Source organism: Dendropsophus ebraccatus, chromosome 3 (genome assembly GCF_027789765.1).
Source record: "Dendropsophus ebraccatus isolate aDenEbr1 chromosome 3, aDenEbr1.pat, whole genome shotgun sequence".
Classification (NCBI taxonomy): Eukaryota; Metazoa; Chordata; class Amphibia; order Anura; family Hylidae; genus Dendropsophus; species Dendropsophus ebraccatus.
Genome location: NC_091456.1, coordinates 156,646,239 through 156,669,309, shown reverse-complemented (window position 1 = coordinate 156,669,309; position 23,071 = coordinate 156,646,239). Strand labels below are relative to the sequence as shown.

Sequence of the window (23,071 nt, the reverse complement as noted above, 5' to 3'; positions counted from 1 at the left end):
CGGCGGGACCCCGATCTGAACACCCCGAGCGGCACCATGACGTATCAGATACGTCATGGGTCGCTAAGGGGTTAAGATAGGGATTCATGACACAAACTCTGGCCATATCACAGTTTGTCGGTATTTTTAACAGCATCCAGGATCCCGGCCCGTAACATGTACGGATGTGAAGGAGGCCTTAGTCCGGTGGATCTGCTGATTCCTACTCCACTCTGCATTCATTTAACATGGCCAACAGACTATGTGTTGCTGTGTTCAGTAGTCTGAGACATACGACCTTCCTTGGACAGACTGGCATTAATCTTCATTCACCCTCCAAGGGCAGGGGCCATGTCTCAAAACTAAAACACACTGGGGGAGATTTCTCATCCCTGTGGCTGGAAATAAATCAAACATTTTGCACAGAGCCTCTCTATGTGCAATTATTTTAAAGTATTTTCCAGGCACAGGTACCGTCTACTAAAGGGCAGACATGGGGCATGGCAAGGCCTCTTCCTGCGCCTAAGTTATCATGATTAACGCCTGCTATGCCATCTCCAGGGCAGGGGTAGATTTTTGCGCCAGTCCCAGGCTGCTCCGATTTACTAATAGCTTTAATAAATCTAGGGGAGCGCACAAGGGGAGTTAAATTTATTAAGACTCGCATACTCATACGCCAGTTTCATAAATCTGCCTCACTTTGCCTAGGGTAGTCTGTGGAGTGATGAAGTCTGTACTCAAAGATGTCACTTACCATAGAAGTTACTGATCTGGCATCTTCTTCATAATTTACTACAGGAGGTGGTTCCTTCCCTTCATTCTCTTGAACCTTCTGATCCAACAGCTCCTTCTGAGCAGATAACTTGGTTTCTGTACATTTGAGGTGCTGAACGCTCTGCTTTAGCTCTTCTAGAGCCTGTTTACGGCTCAACAACAGCACAACGCTGAAAAGAAAGAAAAAGATCAATGTTTATAAAGGATACGACACACTATTTCTAGCAGCCCTGGCTGGCCCCTACAGTGAAATAATTCCTGAGGATACGGATGGGCGATGAAACTATTGGTGTTTAATAAGTAGAAATAAAATGCACAAAATACGAGTTTCGGGAGTCTAGCTCCCTTCTTCAGATACAATACAGACAGGCAGATGGTTCAGGGTGAATTACAAGTAAAAAGGCCTTAATGGGGGGTGGGGGGGGCATGTTGTTGCCCATTTAACTGTATTTTAGCCTGTAACTTTTAGCTGTCACAGTATACACTGTATCTGAAGAAGGAAGCTAGGCTCCCGAAACGCTTCATTTGTGAACATTGTTATTTATTTATTTTTTTTAAATAAAGGCCCATTGTTTCATTGCCCATCCGGATCTTCTGGAATTCTTTCACTCTTTATTGGGCGGTGATGACACATGGGAGTATTAGTTTTTCTCCTCTGACCATGGTACCACATTATGGCCCCTCTCCCCGAGAGCATCCTGTCAATATAGCAGTCAGCTTCTAGCAGCCCATAATAAACACCTATATATCTACATCTTGATAGTGGTATCACATGAGGCACTTCAGCTTTTGCCTTTTCCTCTCTTTATTATTACCACTAAATAGCCATCCAATTGTGCTAAAATGGCAGCCGTCTAAAAAGATGGCTGCAAAAACAAAGTGGTGGGGACACAAAAATAAAAGGAGTGACACTTAGCTGTCTCAATACTCCTGCAGCTCATTGTCACTGCTTACCATCATCTGCTAGTCTCCTGATCCTGTGACATCATGGCTCTGTTCTAAAATGCCCATTCAGCCAATCAATGACTGAGGCAGGACACCTCTAGTGTCACTGACTGGCTGAGGGGGCAGTTCCTGTGATGTTGTGATAACAGAGAAACCTGGGAGGGCCATAAGACTGTAGGCTGACAGTAAGTCAGCAGGATGGGTAAGTATTACTTCTTTATTATGTTCCCACCACCACCTTCCCTCCATGTTTTTTTTTTTCATTTACCTCTGCCCACAGTACCCCTTTAAAGCACTGAAAGAAAAGCAAACACACTTTATGATCTTGTAAATGACATCAATGCAACCATCCAACTAACAGTGGAGGGGTGCCCTACTGAATCATCAATAGCCCCCGGGTTGAAGGAGGGGCACTATTAAGATCACTAGCAATTCACCATGCCAAACATTACAGTTTAACCATAACCATCTGCTAAACAATAAAAGCAAGAAACTTACTCTGACTTTTTTTCACAAGCATTTGCAGACTCTTCAATCTCTTTCTCTTTTTCAGCCACAAGCTCCTCTTTGCTGGAAAGTGACTGCTGTGTCTGTGCGAGCTCCTCAGATGCAGTTTTTAACCTGCAAAACAAATTGTGATATATTCCTGAGATGACACAGAGGGCAACACAAGACGAGTAAATTGAGCCCTACATGAAATCTCTGTCCACAAAGGTGGCATTTAAATAGAAAACGATAAATCCTGCTTAGTTTTAAGCAAGGCAGAGCAGCCGCTCGCACATTTCATTCTAACAAGGTCTTGCACTAAGATGCATAAGATACCATCAAGCAAGACACGTTGCTGCCTAATAAAACAGGCCATTATATGGGAAACTCCGGCTGAATTTTCAACCAAGTAGAAAGGTGTGATCTTTCACACTCAGTTGTAAATGAGAGACAAAGGCCAATATCTAATTACGTACGATATCAATTACAGCTTACACATATATACATATATATACACTCACCGGCCACTTTATTAGGTACACCTGTCCAACTGCACGTTACCACTTAATTTCTAATCAGCCAATCACATGGCGGCAACTCAGTGCATTTAGGCATGTAGACATGGTCAAGACAATCTCCTGCAGTTCAAACCGAGCATCAGTATGGGGAAGAAAGGTGATTTGAGTGCCTTTGAACGTGGCATGGTTGTTGGTGCCAGAAGGGCTGGTCTGAGTATTTCAGAAACTGCTGATCTACTGGGATTTTCACGCCTTTTATCAACGGTTCGGGCTGGTGGTGGTGGTGTCATGGTGTGGGGAATATTTTCTTGGCACTCTTTGGGCCCCTTGGTACCAATTGAGCATCGTTGCAATGTCACAGCCTACCTGAGTATTGTTGCTGACCATGTCCATCCCTTTATGACCACAATGTACCCAACATCTGATGGCTACTTTCAGCAGGATAATGCGCCATGTCATAAAGCTAGAATCATCTCAGACTGGTTTCTTGAACATGATAATGAGTTCACTGTACTCAAATGGCCTCCACAGTCACCAGATCTCAATCCAATAGAGCATCTTTGGTATGTGGTGGAACGGGAGATTCGCATCATGGATGTGCAGCCGACAAATCTGCGGCAACTGTGTGATGCCATCATGTCAATATGGACCAAAATCTCTGAGGAATGCTTCCAGCACTTTGTTGTATCTATGCCACGAAGAATTAAGGCAGTTCTGAAGGCAAAAGGGGGTCCAACCCGTTACTAGCATGGTGTACCTAATAAAGTGGCCGGTGAGTGTATATACACACACAGTTTTTAGTCACTTGCTTAAAATAGGTAATCTATGAGGTCACAATCTGATCCTGGAGAAGACTTCAAGGCATTATCCAGTTAGGTAAAATACATGTTCACTAATTTTTCCTCCTGGAGACTAACAATTCACTCTATACTTGTTATTACCTTTTCAGTTTCCTTCTCAGAGTTCAGATTCTGCTGCTTTCTGCTAAAAAAACTGTGTCTGAGCTATTCTCTACATCTACTTTGAGCAGAAGGCAGCAGACTCAGAACTCAGGATAGAGAGTGAAAAAATAATAAGTATAGTTACATAGTTACATATAGTTAATACGGTTGAAAAAAGACACATGTCCATCAAGTTCAACCAAGGAGGGGATGGATACAGGGAAGGGGAAGGGGTGATAGGTTCTATACATATGCATTTATATTATTTTGCTCTAAGAACTTGTCTAGGCCGGTTTTGAAGCCCTCTACTGTTGTTGCTGTGACCAGAACCTGTGGTAGACTGTTCCACAGATTCACAGTTCTCATGTAATAAATGGATTGTTAAGGGCCTTTTACACAGGCAGATTATCAACCTGGAGCATTGCTTGAAATGCTTCTTTGACCTATTCTCGTCCTGTGTAAAAGTGGCAAGTACCTAGTGCGCTACAGTGTGATCCCGCATCCCACTCTCCAGCTCTCCCTTCCTGCTCTCTGGCTAAAGATACTGCCGGCGACCAGACAGAAGGACGGAAGAGCCAGAGAGCAGGATGCCGGATCACACAGCAGCGCACAGTATGTATGCACTGCATTGGTGTTCTGGAAATTGACAGCATGAACAATGCAAGGATTTTTTTGGGAGCCTGGCCGCTTGATCACTGTGCCACATAAAGGCAATGCAAAGGCAAAGTGCAGATCTTGCTAATGGGTGATAGTTTGCATCATTGCTTGGCCCCATGTTGAGCCGTGTACAAGGAATCTTACTTTCCAGATGGAGGATTACTGAGCATGGATTTTACCTAACCTGATAAAATATACATTAGTTAAAGGATTATCAGGACACAACCTTAGCACCCCACATGGCACGTCTATTTTACGGCATGCAGTGGAGTTGCTGCACAGTTTACCCCTGGTAGCGTCTGGCCGTACAATAAGAGTGTTAAAGTTGCTTACATCAGCAACCTTATAATAAGATTAAGTCGATCAAAAAGGGGTAAGGATATGTCAACTTAAAGTATTACTTACTACAAACGACAAGTACGGAGCAACTTAGAAGGGTGGATAGTCCGAAACCTTGACTCATCTCATACAAAATGTAAATGAAAAATCACTCTGACATTTCATTTAATCTAGTGAATGTCACTTGTAAATGGTGTCTAAAAATGAAGAAAAATGTCACATTCCCCTCAGACTTCAAAAGAACGTTTGAAGAAAGATAAACTTTCATTTTCATCCTTTGTAAAAAGTCCAGGAAGCTGTCCCTGGATGACTTCCAGCAAATGACAAAAGCTTCAAGCACCTGTTAGCGGTGTCAACCTTGGAGGCTGAAATTCTCAAGCTCATCTTGTAAGTAATTCATTGAAAAGGAAATCAGATTCACAACATATCGATTAAAAAGGTCACACTTACTAATATACAAGATTAAAGCAATAGCGCGCTGCAGGATGCAGAAGGGCCACAATCTCATCTCGCGTGTATAACCATTAAGATTTCATGAAAGCTTCACTATGGACAGATTAGTCCCAGGCCGCCACTGCTCATTGTCACAGTCAGGTGCTGTCATTTAAAGGCAAGGTTAAATATCTCCAATAACTTCCGTAAAGTAGGCAAAGGTATAAATCAATGGCTTTGTAGCAAAGGGCTCCTTTGGGAGGCGTGTTACAGCTTGGTGGTAAAAGGAATATATCATCACATAAGGATCAATAAACAAGGCACGTCTAGTGTGCTGGGTATTAACATGCCTCTAGTGAATCGTAAAAAAAAACAAACTGGATCATATACAGATACAGGTTTCAGACAATTCAAGATTTTCCACATGATATTTCCTTATACACAGGGTGCGGTTGTCGTAGATTCTGATTTGTCTGTCCCCATATTTCCTGGACCTGCCAATAAGATAGTTTTCCCCTATTCTGTGAATAGGAGATAACTTTGTAAGATGAGAAAAACCATTTTAAACTCTTGCTTGATGGGTCTTACACGGGAGGAAAAGTAAATTGGACACATGAGATTTCTCCTATACAGTTTTGCTCCCAGAGTATCTACTTTCCCATTTTCAACAAACTGCCATTATAGTTTAGAGACACAAATTCAGCACGAGGAATTAGGTAAAACAATTGTCAGGTGAGGCAAATGTTGTCTAAGGCCACGTTCGGACCCTGCAAAAATAGTGGCTGTGTGACAGAACGGCCGCTGTCTGTGATTTTCACCTGGTCGGTTCTGCAGTACCAGCCGGATGAACATCAATTCAAGTTAATTAGAATTCAGGCACTTTTCAGGTGTGCCGACGCTCAAATTAACCATAGAACGCAATGTAAAGTAGGGCTGGGAGGCATACTTTACATTGTGTGCATGGGCTATTTTGTGTGGCCACAGTTCACCGAGTAGTTCGCTGTTCAGTGAGTTTTCTGTGCGGATGCAGTGTATAACACCGTAGCCAAATTAAGGGCACATAAAAAGGGAAGGCTGAGACTTACTTTTTAAATCCCCAGCAAAGAATCAACATAAAAACCTTGAAAGGGTGGGGAAAAAGAAACATGAACATTTTTTAGGTTCTGTACAAGTGTTTGTATAAATTATCTTACATTGAATTTAAGCTGTCTGCTGTGAGATTGTTCCACATAATCTCATTGGCCTGCAGATTCTCAATTTCTTCCAGTAAAGACAAGTCAAATTCAATGTCCTCTTTCTTAGACTCTGTAGACCTATTAGAAAAGGCAACAAAACACAGAAGATAGTAAGCTACAGGTAACCAGCATTAAAATAAAAGTTTGTTGCAAACAAAACTTTATTAGCGGCATTGTATTTCTGTAAACAACTGGAGGACATTGTAAGGTGTCAATGCTGGATCTATATAAATACATTGAGGCACACAAATAAACTAAAGATTACAGGGTTTTTTCAGCTCTAAATCTCTGTCTCTCCCTCTGAGATTACACGCGCCTCCAGGGACAATCCACAAATTCTGAAGACATCTGTGATCTCAAAGGGAGACACAGAAGCTTGAAAGAATATATTTACCAGCTCCCAATGATTTTAAAGGGAACCTGTCACCCCCCGTGCCGGGGTGACAGGCTCCCGACCCCCCGTTAGAGACCCCTATACTTACCTAATCCCGCCGGGTCCCGCTTCTGGATTCGGTCGGGTCCCGGAGATCTCAGCCGCTGCAGCCCGGCGCGCGCGCTGACAGATGAGTCCAACGCTCATAGAGAATGACGGAGCGCTGGACTCTCCTGTCATTCTCTATGGGTGTTGGACTCATCTCTCAGCGCGCGCGCCGGGCTGCAGCGGCTGAGATCTCCGGGACCCGACCGAATCCAGAAGCGGGACCCGGCGGGATTAGGTAAGTATAGGGGTCTCTAACGGGGGGGTCGGGAGCCTGTCACCCCGGTACGGGGGGTGACAGGTTCCCTTTAATAGTCTCTGTAGTAATCTCACTGTGATACCAAATCTGAAAGTGTATTGTGCTACATAAAAAAAAAAAAAAAACACAAACCAAGCTAGTAAGCTCTTAAAAAAGATTGGTCACTTTGGAAACACTGTGTAAGGAACAACTGCACCAAAACCACCACAAATGTGCAGATTGTATAAGTTCCATGCATGACTTGTTAAGTGTTAAATAGGACTCGTGCATGGAAATCTACGATTCCAGGGCAGATTCCCGTGTCTCTCTACGTGAAACTGTGGAGAAAAAAAATAGCGGTGCATAGTGATTAGGTATCTGCTGCATTTTTTAAGTGATTTTAAAGCAGCTCTGCAGTTTCCACTGTGCAGTTTTGAGAGCAAACTGGATTAATATGTGTTGTTTTATTTTAATTGATATAATATGGTATTACAACGTACTTTTTACTCTTTCGATAATGACAGCCACAAATAACAATCATGAACATTATCTGTGGTCCTTATTTAACACCAAAAGATGTCTGTCTTTTCAAAGTGTGAACATACTGTAGGGGTGCACAATAAACTGATGATTTATAGGACAACCCATGAGTAACTTAATGACACCCACACCAATCAGTTGTACTGCGCTGCAATACACAATGTACAGAGAGTTTGTCTTCATTTATTGTGTAGCAGTGACTATGTGCAACTAAAGCACAGCTCTCATTGAAGTGTGTATTGTAGCGACGATCAGTTACTGATAAAATTTTGCCTGGAACACTACTTTAACCAGTTTATTATTAGCTGCAGCGACTGAAGTGGTTAGAATGGTCATTTTCACAATTTAACATTTGAGTTGTAACTGTGCAGTTTAGAGACTGTCTGAGCACATGAAACGCTGGATTCACAGGTCAGACTGCTCAATGCTGGTCTGGGAACTTGAGGTGAGGTAAGACTGCAAGATGTTGTGCTTTGCAGTCTCTTATACATGTGTTGTTTTCCTCGATTCCCTGCTCCCTCCCCCCTCCATAGACCTGCTTCTTCTGAGGTGAGGGGGAGGCTGCTAAACAGCTTAAGGGTCTGTTCACACGTACAGACTCGCTGCGTATTTATCGCTGTGAGTTTCTCGCACATAAATCCACAGCAATACTGATTGCTATTAAGTCAATGTATGTGTATTCTCGCTGCGGTTTGGTGCGATTTTTACATGCGAGTTTTGATTTTCATATGATTTTCACAGGCGAGTTCAACACCACAAAAAACGCAGCTACTTTCCTGCGAGTTTGATGCGAGTTCTGTGCGAGTTTTACGCAGCGAGTCTGTACGTGTGAACAGACTCTTAAGAGTACAGAAGGAAACTCTTACCTAATAAAACATATTACATATATATTACAAGAGTTTCTGAAAATGGCTTGTACTACTGATTTCTGCAAAGTGAGAAATGACATTTACATTTTAGTGAATTTTTTTGCACTATGGAGAAATTTAGAAAGGCAGAGGCAGTGAGATGCCCCAGGCAATGAGCTGATTTACTGGAACATGAGAGAAACAGATCACTGATCTCAGGGTGACCAGCCAAACGATAACACTGCTGGCTGCTAGTGAAAGTGCTCACTGCAGTGAAATCCTAGGTGCATTTCCCCCTGGGAAACATGAATATGCAAAAGAAGAGCCCGTGGAGCCTCATCAAAGAGTCTCAAAACACAGGACTAGCCAAATATTCCTCTGAAAAGGACCCAGCCAAGGGGTGGCTCCTGTAAGGAAACCACCAAATCCACCATATTGAGTGGCCCTATAAGTCAATGTAATGACAAGGGAAAAACCAAGGTCAGGTATCCATCCACATACAGCTGTTTCAGGCTAGTCCTGTGTTTCGAGACTCTTTGATGAGGCTCCATGGGCTCTTCTTTTGCATATTCATGTTTCCCAGGTGGCAATACACAAAGGATTTCACTGCATTGAGCGCTTTCACTAGCAGCCGGCAGTGTTATCGTTTGGCTGGTCTCCCTGAGTTCAGCAATCTGTTTTTCTTATGGCTCTTCTAGGCATTGCTCCCACCTAGCCAGAATCCTGCTCCACACTGATTAGGGGCAACAACCCCAAACAGCTGTCTGTGCATGGTTACCTGGCCTTGGTCTTTCCCTTGTCATTACATTGACTTACAGGACCACTTAATACGGTGGTTTTGGTGGTTTCCTTACAGGAGCCAACCCTTGGCTGAGTCTTTCCTGTGTTTCGTGCCTCTTCAATGAGGCTCCACGGGCTCTTCATTTGCATATTTATTAGAACATGGTAGATTTACACAATATCAGGAACGTGGTTTAATTGTCTTTGCTGATCAGTATACACAGAATAACAAATAAATGCATAAATTAATAGGGACATTAAAAACAAAATACTTACTTATGTTTCTCAATAAAGTTTTCATACTCTGTGCTTGGATTTATTTCTTGAACACACATCTCAATTTCTTTATGGACAGCCACAATTTCATCAGACACAAGACTGGTAATCTGACAATATTCATCGAAGATACCTTTGCTGGGGGGAAAAAATTAAAAAAAAAAAAAAAAAAAAATAGAACAAAAAAAAAAATTTAGATTGATCATTTTCATCTAATAAATCCACATGGATTTTCAAGCAATAAAGAACCACATGGTAAAGCAACACTCTTTAGAAGAAGTTTCCCTTCTTCCATACATGCTGCTAATTGCATTATTTCAGCTCACCACCGCACATATATAGTAACACATCATAGTAACACATGTTATAAAAATCACAAACATTTTTCCTAAGGACAAGTTTGAGTCTGGCTTCTTTTAGTTATTATAAAAAATACAAGGGAGTATATTAAAAATGTTGCGTTATATAAAAGGAAACCTGTCATCACTTTCATGTCATCTGAACCACACGTCATTGTGGCGGTTCCCTCATAGTTTTTTCCTGCCCCTTTGTTCATGGATCTCTCCCAACACCCAAATAGGGAGAGATCTATGAATCAATGCTGTAGGGATTGTGGGCGTTGGGGTGTGTTAAAGGTTAGGAGCCACCCTTTTTACCCCCCTACTTCCAGTGTCTTGAGAGACTTGGTAACTGGGCAGATACTGACAGCCCCTGCCTATGTATCTGCTCAGTTATAAAGTCTTACAAGATTCTGAGGCAAGGCGCACCAAGCAGACACCATACTGGACACATCACAACACCAAGATGATGAATGGTCCTAACCAGCGAGACATGACAAGAGCTTAAAGGGCAACTACAACAAAAACATTTTTCTTTCAAATCAACTGAAGTCAGAAAGTGCCAGAGATTTGTAATTTACTTCTATTAAAAAATCTCAAGTCTTCCAGTATTTAGGAGCTGCTGTATATCTATGTCTATATCTATGACATACAGCAGCTGATAAGTACTGGAAGACTTGAGATTTTTTAATAAAAGTAAATTACAAATCTCTGGCATTTTCTGGCACCAGCTTATTTGAAAGAAAAACATTTTTCAGTGGAGTTACCCTTTAAGACTTCCAGTGACAGTAAGTAGTAATATATAGCACTATGCGGCCGGAAGCGATAGACAGTATATTTAGATGCTCTATAACTTTTCTGGGGCAAAACATAAGTTAAAGGGGTTGGCCACTGTATAGTAAAATAGTTCAGTGTACAGAATTAGTAAGAGTACTCACTGTATATACTGACAGCAGCTCCCTGTATACCTCATAGAGCTAAAAGCAGACTCCCCTCCCCCAGGCTGGGCTGCCCTGCTCTGTGGTGAGTCTATCCATAAGATGGCTGACATGGAGGAGCATGTGACCATGCCCCACCCCCAGTATCCTCCATAGGCTTACACCGGCTCACTGTTGGACACCTGGGGGGCATGGTCACATGCTCCTTCATGTCTGCAATCTTATGGACAGAATCACCACAGAGCAGGGCAGCCCAGTCTGGATTAAAGGAGTCCGACTTTAGCTCTATAAGGTACACAGGAAACCCCTTTAAATATCATTGTTGACCACAGTTCCCCTTTAAACTGCATGTTCAGGTCAACTTAAGATAGAGGAAGGGTAGAAGGCAACTGCAACCCTCCCACAGAAAACATGGACGGACCATCTAAAATAATTCCAACATAGAAGCTAATTTTTTTTGCCATTAGGGGGTTGAGGAATACATGGAGGTCCCCGATTCGACACTGGATTTGGTTTGTCACAGGTTTGTCACTGGCTACTCTGCACATCTTGAACTACAACCCTGAATAAAAACCAATGAATAAATCTATAGCAAGGCATAGCACAAGTCAGACTATAAAAAGGACTTGTTTCTTACAGGCCTTTGATCATCTCTTCTTGCATGGTCTGTAGAGAATCCAACAAAAGAGGAAGAGTAGAATCGTAATACTGATCCTGGTGAAGCTGGGCTCCTTTCAGGGCGAGCACATACTGGTTATGGAGCATGTGCAGTTTCATAGTGGCTTTGTCATATCGGTCCTTGGCTTTTTCGGTCTCTTTTCCTGTGTTGTATCAATGAGATACAAAGTTATAACAAGACTCAACTATTAAACAGGACTTCTACAACATACTTCAATTCAGCAATATTGCAACATGATGGATGGATGGCAAATTCTGAATTACTGGATGGTAGGGCTGGGCGGTATACCGCAAAAATACCGATACCGTCACTGGCGTCGGTTAACCGACCTCAACTCTGCCAGGACGGTATCTGCGGTATTTTTCCCCCCCTCACCCAGCGGCCGCTTGCTCTGCTCCCCTCAGGCTTCCTCGCGTCCCTCTTCTAACGCTGCCTGGACTGGGTAAAACTATTCTGCTGTCTGGGGGAGCGTGCGCCATGTGTGACGCTCGGCTCAGGACACTGATAACAGTGCTGCTGGGGGTAAGGAAGAAGGCTGGAGATGTGACAGGCTGTTTCCAGGTAGCAGCTCCCCCTCCAGTGTGTGCTCATCGCTGCTGCTGCTGCCGGACGGCTCTGGAAGCTGCACTCACAGCGAGCCGTGGCCCCCCTCTCCCTCACATACAGTGGCTGCAGGGGGTCAGGTATAGGTCAGCACATGCTCCCTCCACCGGGCACCGCACTCTGTCCCGCGCAGGAATCCTCGGGGCCTGTTATCATTTGTCAGTGTTGGAAGCAGCTGTGTGCGACGCTCTGCCCGGGACACTGACAGCAGATATATGTGACAGGGAGGATTCCTGTGCGGGAGAGAGCGGTGCCCGGGGGAGCAAGGAGGTGCCGACCCCATACCTGACCCCAAGTGTATGTGCGGGAGGGGGGAGGGGTCAGGGCAGAACAGCAGGTAAAATAGATAGATTGATATGAGAGAAATTAGATAGATTATATATAGATAGATAGATATAGATGTCTCATATCTATCTATCTCCTATCTATCTATCTATCTCCTATCTATCTATCTCCTATCTATCTATCTATCTCCTATCTATCTATCTCCTATCTATCTATCTATCTCCTATCTATCTATCTATCTCCTATCTATCTATCTATCTCCTATCTATCTATCTATCTCCTATCTATCTATCTATCTCCTATCTATCTATCTATCTATCTATCTATCTATCGATCTATCTATCTATCTATCTATCGATCTATCTATCTATCTATCTATCGATCTATCTATCTATCTAATTATCTATCTATCTATCTATCTATCTAACTATCTATCTCCTATCTATCTATCTATCTATCTATCTATTTATCTATCTAGTATCTACTATCTGTATATCATCTACCTCCTATCTATATATCATCTATCTCCTATCTATATAAAATCTATCTATCTATATTAGATCGATAGATTATATATAGATAGGAGACAGATGATATATAGATAGATATGAGAGAGGAGATATACTTTAGATAGATGATATACAGATCGTAGATAGATACAAGATAGATAGATAGGACTCCTATCGATATATAATCTATCTATAATATATCTCCTCTCTCTAATATCTATATATTATCTATCTATCTTAGATAGAGAGGTTGATCGATAGATAGCTATAGCAAACAATATAGGCAGCACTGTGGGTGCCAGCAGACAAATCCTAGACCTTGGATCAAATCAGCTAGTAACAGATACTCTGCAGCACTCTGATTGTAGTACAAATGTGAAAATGTGGATTTATTCCATAAAATGATGTGCAGCAAACTTCATAAGTAAACCACAGGGTTTTGGCGTCTCCTAAGTGCCACTTGAAAATGGCATAGGAGACGCCGAAACGTCGTGTTTCAAATGGGTGTGGTTTTCAAAAGGGGGCGTGTCATAATTATCGCTTAATTTATCGTTACCGCGGCAATATGTACGATAAACCGCGATATTAATTTAGGCCATTATCGCCCAGCCCTACTGGATGGCCAGAAATGTGAGCAATGACTAAATACAAAACAATGTTCATATTTCTGTTTTTTCAGCTGGATCAGTCTACTTAAAGGGAATGTGTCATCAGAAAATGACTTAATATGTTAAACATATATTTTTAAGAATTTTTGGTGACATTTTTCCTAATTTTTCTATCTCTATTATAAAATGATCTTGATATCTTGTTCTCCTTGTTCTATGATTTTGATCTGTTTATGGGGGCTGCCACATAGTCTAGGCTGTTCTTAACAGCATTTAGTGACATGCTTTACAGCAAGCTTCGTGGACATAGACAACAATAGACAGAGTCTGTCCCCTTGAGATGAATGTGAAACTTTACTGAGTATACTCTGTGACCTTGAAAGAGGTCATTCCAAAGAGGGCTACAGTCTCCTCTACTGGTGTCACATGTCGCTGTAATGCTGAATAAATAACTTTACAGTAGTCTCCTCTTATCACAACAGGAAGTCTCAGCTTATGGCCCTATTCCACGGGCCGTCTAGAGGACCAAACAAGCGCTCTCAGCGCTCGTTTGCTCCTCGTTCCCCGCTCGCTGCCGCCGCTATTCAGCACGGCTGCAGCGAGCGGGTGAGTGCGGGAGGGGCGGTGGGGAGCTGCAGAGGAGCTGTCCTGGTGATCGCTGTTCGTCCGGGCAGCCCATAGGATACAGCAGCGTCTGCTGCCGATGCTCCTATTCAACGGAGCGATGGCAGAAGATCGTTGCTGTATCAGTCGCTTGTTTTTCAACATGTTGAAAAACAAGCGACTGCAACGATCAGCCGACATGAACGATGGCGGCTGATCGTTGCACTCTATTCCACGAAACGATTATCGTCCGTAGCGGCCAAATACGGCCGATAATCGTTCCGTGGAATAGGGCCTTTAGTTTTAGACCCAGTGGTTAGAATGAAAAGTAAAGGATTTAAGGATTACTTTATAACATGGATAAGAGCAATTAAAAAAAATATATATTAAAAAAAAAAAAAAAAATATATATATATATATATATATATATATATATATATATATATATATGTTTAGCATGAAAACATCATTTAGTTAAACAATAAGTCATTTTCTGATGACAAGAACAGCCCACAAAATAAAGCCGCCCCCATAACCCCATAATGTACAAAAATCATAAAATTAAGAGTCAGAAAATAGAAACAGATTAGAATAAAAGGACAAGTTTTATTATCTGTTTCTAAAGAGTAAAAGATAATTTAGGAGATATATTCCCTTTAGGATGGGCATCTATTTAAGGCAGACAACACAAACAATGGGGATAGAAAGCCTCTGTTTTGCATTAGATGGATTGGAGATATTTATTATCTGTTTATGATGAAGGAGGATAGATAAACCTCCTAATAAAAAAAGGCTGCCGTATTGCCTATAAAAGGTGACATTTCTTTATTCAACCCATATGAACAAAGTGGTGAAATTTCTATTTACTACTGGGCCTGTCCTTGGAGCCTTGGCGTAAGCAGGAATATTTCCAGTTTGTACACGAGTGAATTTAAAAAAAAAATAAATAAATACTTTTAGCCTATTCCTTGAAAGCTGGCAGATTTAATTCTTCAGGTATCCATAACATGGTCATTATCACTACTAGTACCAATGAAAATGAATAGCACGTTTTATCATGGATTTCTGAACCCTTTCCATTCTGGACTGTCTGCACCTGTCGTCAATAACGGAAATGGGTGGAGATTTACACATACTTGCTGGGCTGGAGAAATATAGTAAATTAGGACGACAATAAACAAAAACTAACAAGTACAGGAAGCACAATGTCTATACAACATAATGGTAAGAAATATATTTTCTATGTTGCTGTAGCACCCACCCAGCATCTATGTAACTGCTTGAAAATCAGGCCTCATATTCCACAAATATAATAATATACAGTCGGTTCTCATGAGTTTAGCCAGTGACATAGCTTCTCTATTTCTGAAGCACACTGTCATCTTGCCAGTAGTGAGAATTGGCTTGACTCAATTTCTCACAGATTGTGCAATGTTTCAGTTCATTTCTTAAAATATTGATTTACATAGTAGACCAAGTGGGAGCGAACAGATGAATTGTGACCAGCCCCTATTGCACATATCCTGCTGCCAAGAAACATTTTATGTAATGGAAATATTTGCAAACAAGAAAGAGATCCTCTCAAATAGGCCCAATAAAATGTAATATATGCCATTTGACTTTTCATGGTTGTTGCTGGGCTATTAATGATGTCTTTATGGGTAACCTAGCTGGATACCTTGAAGTTGGAAGGAAAATAACCTTTAGCTGTCAATAAATTTAGAAATTAGAATTTTCAGGGGCTGTCCATCCCCTGAACCACAGTTTGGGAGAGCTGAATCCTAGTTCATCACTCCTTCCAAAAAGACAACAGGCAAGGGCACTAACAAGACAGGCCCCAATGTCAAGAGCTTTCTAGTAATTTATTGAAGACTATGGGGAGGATTTATCAAACATGGTGTAAAGTGAGACTGGCTCAGTTGCCCCTATCAACCAATCAGATTCCACCTTCCTTTTTCAAAAGAATCTATGAGGGATGAAAGGTGAATTCTGATTGGTTGCTAGGGGCAACTGAGCAAATTCTACTTTACACCATGTTTGATAAATCTCCCTTTAAATTTCTCCAGCTGATAATGCTGTTGTGTTGTGTGTGTGTGACTGTGTGCATATATATATACACACACACACACACACACACACACAGTAGTAACAACTCTCTACCTTAAAATAAGCATAGAGGACCAGTTTTCAATGCAATTTAAGATGGTCTTTTTAAAGTGATGTTAGCTGCATGATTGCAGGAATATATATTTTTGATTAAAAGAAAAAAACACCACATCATTACCTTTTGTAACAGCTTCTTTAAATTTTTCCTTTGCTGAATTCACTTCTTTTGTTAGCTGTCTATAACTCAACTTCAATTTTTCTAATTCCGTTCTGGTAACCTAATTGGGTGAGAGGGAATGAAGGGTATACCAAATTAAATTAAAAGCAGAACTTTCTGCCGCAGAAATGACTGTACAAAGAGAACTCTACATCATGTTGTCTATTTAATTTATTTATTGCATAATAAAAATAAGTAGTCTACTTTACATTCTTAAGGGGAATAGAAAAAAAGAACTCTCAGTGTACAGTAATAATCTACATTTTCTTATTTAAATCAACAGGAAAGCAGTCCACTCATACAAAAAAAAGGAACATAAAATAAAAATTCTGGATTTTGTAAAATAGCAGTAAAAAAAATATGTTAAAAACCCATCATGCTGCTAAAATAATGACTGATAATTATTACAAACAATAACCAACCTCGCCTTTTTAAACCAGGATGGACAATATTATACATGAGATGAGTGTTATACTTTAAATGTATGTGGCCACCTGGGATTCTCTATTCTTTATCCCCTTCTGCCAGCAACATTATTACAGTAGTTCTGTTACAAATCAGCTTATATATGATTGATCACTGAGAATTGAGGGGATTTTGGGAAAAAAAAATGTTCTTATGAACAAAGTCTAACACTTGTGACACTTAAAAGGGACTGAAAGAGGCATTCTGGTATCTGGTAAGATAACAGCTCTGCTTCCACCTCCCTGAGGAATAACTTTTACACAGGTCACTGAAGTTACCAGTGTGTCCCGTACGAAGACTAGGGTCTGGAGATGTTCATTTTGTCTATGTCCATGAGGCTAGCCACAAAGCATATTACTAAATGCTGTTAAAAACAGCATAGGCAAAATGGCAGCTTTCATAAAAATCTGGCACTAATGAGTAGAAACAGATCTAGATCATACAGTCATTTTAACAAGAACCTGACAGATACTGGTTTGAGACATGATTGATAATTGTCCGCACTGTGGCATCAAACATTTAAGCCCAATTGCCTCTTATTATTAGATATCTCAAACCTAAAAACAGAAGTAAAAGTGAATGAAGATATATTAAATAATGACAGGAAGTATCAGCAAGAAGTTATAAAGTGTAAAGTGACAAAGTGCCAACAAAAAGAGAAAGCTGTGCCTAATAGGGGTATTCCCATCTTCATTCTCTAAACATGCTAAAATCTCCCCCAAGTAATATTTAGCATTAAAAAAATCCCATTGTTGAAATGTCGGCAGGGCTCTTTGTTAAATGCCTCTTTAACACGGTTCCCACACAGACGTCATGTATACTGTATGTAACAACTGTCTATAAACAGCCAAACAGGATGGTTCTATGGATACTGCACATGCCTTGGTACCAGTAAGGAGAAGTGGATGGACCAGGAGCCACAGTGCTTTTCACCAGCTGTGTACCCAAGAGCGTGTAACCAGGAACACTGAGAAGGCTGCCGGGGCATCTGACCAATGCAACCACTGTTGCTGGACCATGGCAGTAAGTAATAAAAATGGAAACATAAAACATGTCCCTGGATAGACGACAAAGAATATCTGATAAACCAGGAAGAATTGGAAAAGCAAGGTAAGGATAAATTATTTTCTTGTCACCCCTAGTCAAATATGATTTTTATTTCTTGGGGGGCATGGAGGAAGCAGGTGCATATACCGATCATGTCCAATAGGTGCCCAATGTCTAACACCGGGCTGAGGTGGTTCGGAGAGACCTGCGGATGTTACTACCTATGTCAGTTTCAAGGCTTTGTAACCTTGATTGTAAACCATCCCTCTCATGCTATGAAAAGGACAGAATAACGACTTGCCAATAATTTACTTTTCATTCACAACATCACCGTTATATTCACGTGGTGCCACCAAGTGGACGATAAGAAAATGTACATTTACTGGATAGAAAGGAAAAAAAGAAAACAAAAATCTCATGAAACAATAAAACTACCACAATTGTTCTTTACATGACCCTATTCACATCTGTGTTCATAATTTCCATTTGTCTGGTGCTTTCAGGCACCAGAAATACAGAAATAAACGTGCCCCATTGATTTTTATGGAACATATTGAGTCTCAGTTTGCGTTCAGTTTGGCTCCATTATGTCAACTGTGATTTTAAAAAAGACAAAAAAAAAAAACTCTTGAAAGTCTATGGGGATGGATGTTAATGGAGGGTGCATCCACTTACCATCAATTTTAGACAGGTCTTCTCAACACCATGCACTGTGTTGATCTGTTATGAAGCCAGGTGGAAAGAACTGTAACACTGCCTGGCAATTCTGACATGAGTGTCAGCCTGCATACTGCCGACAGGACATGACTTCTCTGCAGGCCAAAGTACTATTCTTAGAATAATACATTATTTTTATTCATTTCCTTAATAAATTAGGGAAGCATATTTACAGAAGCAGCTTCCTGGAGGCTCACTAACCACATAATCATAGTTTTATGAATGTAAGGAGACGTTATACATATCAAAAGAAAGCAAAACACATCAGTCAGAAATTAAAAAGAAAAAGTGTTTGTAAATATACATAATGAATAAATAAAAGGGCAAAACTCCATTCCAAGAACATACCTTGTATAACTCAGCCTCAATCTGCTGGTGAATACTGTTGTAGCTCTTTTTTACTTGCTGCTTGTCTTTGATCATGACATTAAGGCGGTGGAGGGGTCCTGCATTAAGATCTTCTGCGTGACTTTTCATGATCTTACTCAGCTGTTCTGTCTGATGAACCATGTGCAGCCAGGACTACCAATAAAGAAAAATGAAATGTTAATAGTAATCCAGTACTTAAATAACGGAATATCATCTAAATAAAATATGGATAACAAAAAAGAATTGCATGCCTTAGGGCAACACTTAGGGTTTTAATTCATCATTATTTTTAGGGTTTTCACTTGCTGTCAACAAATAGAAGCATTATAAAACCCGTCCATGTCACTTACAATTAGCACTGCTCACAATAAAATGTGTACACACACACACACACACACACACACACACACACTCAGCGGTACCTTGGTTTAAGAGTAACTTGGTTTAAGAGCTCACAGTTTTTCAAAATTGTGACTTGGTTTAAGAGCATTGTTTTGGTTTAAGAGATCCCAGTACTGGGTGGGAGCGCGAGTGGAGGAGGGGCATGGTCTGCATAGCAGGGTCTACAGCACTGTACTCTGACCCAGGAAGTCTCCTTCACCTTCCATATCATAGCAGATCCACTTCAGGCTGGGGCTCACATCAGGGGACAGGACTGTGGAGGTAATCTCTCCATAGCTGTAACCCCTCTCTCCCCGGACAGAGAGCGCTGCATTTATGTGCCCACATCTGCCCTGCTCATTCCTTCTTACTCCCTGCAGTCTCTGTCAGTCCTAATTGGTCCATGCTGAACACATCCCCTTCCCCATTGCTGTCATGTGACCACACAGGCCTCTGACAGCAGCCCATCTTCTCTATTCTAGCCTGTTGTACTACGCTACTACATTATGGGGATCTGCAGTTCCATCCTGTATCTACAAACTGCTGCTGTTTTTCATGTTTATGCACTTACTATACATTATACACCACATACTGATTGCTATACTGTACAGTAACTTATAATATCACTTATTCTGCTGTTTCTGAATGTTTGTTTCATCTGTTCTACATGTTATTCAGAATATAAAATAATTATTTTTAGAATGTGGAACCAAATCTCTGCATTTCAATGATTTCTTATGGGAAAATTTGCTTTGGTTTAAGAGTGGATTTGGATTACAAGTCCCGGATCACTCCAAGGCACAACGCCCCAGTCACTGACTGGCTGAGCGGGCAATTGCTTAGCCAGGCAATGGAATTACAGCTGGAAGAGCTGGGTACGTCATGTACCAGGATCACTGCCATTAGCTATCAATAGGACCCGGTAGCAGCACACCATGGCATGAGGACGGGTAAGTTTACTTTGTTTATTATTTTCCCATACTCCCCTGCCTTTTTTTTAGTTTTGTGGGACTTCTTTTTTAACCAAACCAAAATCAGCCGTATGCCAGGGTGCCTGCATATTGACAGGGGTTGTCTTTCATGAGACAATACATCTTTGTCAATCAGACACAATTAAACTTGGGTCTCTTCACAAGTTGCACACACCCGTACTGAGAGCCTGTGCATAACTTTCTAGTATGTCTTTCTAGATATTTTTGTAAAATCCTATGGAGCATGCTATAATCTTATTAGAAGTCACATGTCATAATAATACAACTTTGCTGAAAAGATTAAACAGGAAGTAGCAGGGTACCAGAGAGGCATCGGCACTGGAGCAGCAGGGGATGAATGAGGGACAGACTGTATTACCTCCTTTTGGTATTACAGAACATTGTCAGCTGTTTGTAAAAAAAAGATTCATGGGGTTGGAAAACTCTTTTCATCTAACTTTAACTAAATTTATATTATAGTAATATTCTTTTCTAACGCACCGCATGAGCTTTAAACAGATTTTTTACTATGAGGAAAATCCAATTTCCTTCATGTTTTATATTCATCCTTTTCAACGGCTCCACATAAATTATAAAGCTAATAGTACTATATTCATGCCAACTATATGTAAAGGTCTTTCTGACACTGTCGGACAATACTGTGATGGGGAAGTGAAATCATAGGTCCCTAGTATGTTTAGCCCCAAGTACAGGGAATCTCATGACCTATCTAATGACCTCTTAGCGATTCCTACAACATAGGGGTTATAGTACACCATTTTAAATAATACTCCCATACCATCAAGTTTATGAATATCAGTTCTACATTTGCACAGTCTCCATATGAGTAATCAGTGTATGCCTACATTGATTCTCACTAGGGATGGTCCGAACCTGGATCGGTTCGGGTTCGTACGAACCCGAACCCTCGGAAATGATTCCCGCTGTCTGCCCGCTCCGTGGAAAGGGTGGATACATAGGGAGGACCGCCTGGAAAACTGGGATACAGCCATAACCATAGGCCGTATCCCAGTTTTCCAGGCGGTCCTCCCTCTGAGGTATGTCTGCTTGCACTAGTAGCGAAAAAGTGAAGCTCTCCACATGGACGGCAGCACAACCCTACCTTAGGCCTTATCCACAAAACATTTTTTTGTAACAGTGAATCGGAATCCTGATTCAAAGACAGAAAAAAAAAGACATCTTAATTTCAATGTGGCCATCACTTATCCTAAAAAAAAAAAAAAGCTGATGTGTGGACGAGGCCTGTGCAAATCTAGAACGGATATCGAGTTCCTCAGGGACGTGACGTAGTGAGAGTGGAGGCTTTTTATCTTTGGACTACATTAAGTAGACATTAAATGTTCAGCCAATCCTGCTGAAATCCGCAGCCGAGTTTAAGGGTCCTATTACACAGGCCGTTGGGGGCCCGTTAAATAAAAAAGTGCCGATCTGGTAGATTGGCGCTCGTTTACTGGGCCTATTATAAGGCCTGATAATTGTTTAGCAAGGGCTGCACAGACTTCGTTACCCATGTCCTTGCAGCCCTTGCCTAAACAGAATACATTACCTATCCACGCTCCAGGGCTCCTCCTGAGGTCTACTTCTTCCTGGGTCCCGTACCCAGCAGCTTCAGAGCCGCCTGTCTGAGCTGACTGGCCACGGCAATCCAGGACAGTGATTGGTCAAGCAGCAGTGAGCTCAGACAGGCCGCTCTGAAGCTGCAGCATGTGGGACCTGGGAAGAAGCAGACCGCAGGAGGAGCCCTGGAGCATGGATAGGTAATGTATTCTGTTTGCAGAATAGTCAGACGCCGGCTGCGCATTGCTATTATACATAGCAATGCGTGGACGGCGGCCAATGATTTTAGGTTTGGGCAGAAAGCAATGATCAGGGGATGATCGTTTTATCGGCTGACTGTTGTCTCTGGTAATAGGGCCCTAACAAATCGCACAATTTTTCATCTTTTGTATTTATTATAAACCTTTATTCTTTGGTTCTAATAAGCTGAACTTAGATTCCAGCAGAAGCCATATTCCAGCCATAGCCTTACCTTGGATACACTGCTGATGTAATCAAGTTGAGGAGCACTTTCCTTATCAACTTGGTTGCAAAGATTTTGCAGAGTAGATGCGTAATCCTTGTCACTTTTTATCCTCAAAGCCATAAATTTCTTCACAGTTTCCAGGAGACGCAGCTCCCAATCTTGAAGCTTTAGCAAAGCATCATGTGAAAATTTAAGATCCACGCCAAACCCCATCTTCGCCAAGGCACTTAGAAGGTCTGGTCTTGACGGAGAAATTTCTTTTGGTCAGCACATGCCCAAAATGTCTGGGGGGAAAAAAAGGAAAGGTTCATTTTCTCACAAAAGTTCACAGCAAAGTGTTACACATTACACAATATTGCTTGTTATACATTAGTGATGATTCCTAGTAAAGATCTGAGCATATACATTGGAAAATGTTTATGGAAAATGGTCAACTTTTATATTTTTATAATTTTTTTTTGCAGAAAGTATTTCATAGCCCAGAATACCCCATGTAGTGCTGGGCAAAGCTGCAAGGCATGGAGCCATTATGTCTTTGCTTTAATTCTAAGATTCGCTTTAACTCTAAAGGGAATATGTCATCAGAAAAACTAATCAGGTTTCTATGTTAAACACTCTTAGGCTGGGTTCACACTACGTATATTTGAGGCTGTATATTTGAGGCTGTATAGCAACCAAAACCAGGAGTGGATTGAAAACACAGAAAGGCTATGTTCACATAATGT

General features: G+C 41.3%; 1 protein-coding gene across 1 annotated transcript in view; it reads right to left on the bottom strand.

Annotated features, from left to right (window-relative positions):
* FER (FER tyrosine kinase) overlaps positions 1-23,071 on the bottom strand; it is a 160,785-nt gene that overhangs the window by 107,848 nt on the left and 29,866 nt on the right. The window contains exons 4-11 of the mRNA XM_069962976.1: positions 22,353-22,630; positions 18,930-19,103; positions 16,314-16,413; positions 11,380-11,563; positions 9,467-9,604; positions 6,265-6,384; positions 2,197-2,319; positions 734-923 (exon numbers count right to left, since the gene is read on the bottom strand). Coding sequence (XP_069819077.1) covers positions 734-923; positions 2,197-2,319; positions 6,265-6,384; positions 9,467-9,604; positions 11,380-11,563; positions 16,314-16,413; positions 18,930-19,103; positions 22,353-22,559 — 1,236 coding nt within the window. The 5' untranslated portion in view covers positions 22,560-22,630. The remainder of the gene's footprint in view (positions 1-733; positions 924-2,196; positions 2,320-6,264; positions 6,385-9,466; positions 9,605-11,379; positions 11,564-16,313; positions 16,414-18,929; positions 19,104-22,352; positions 22,631-23,071) is intronic.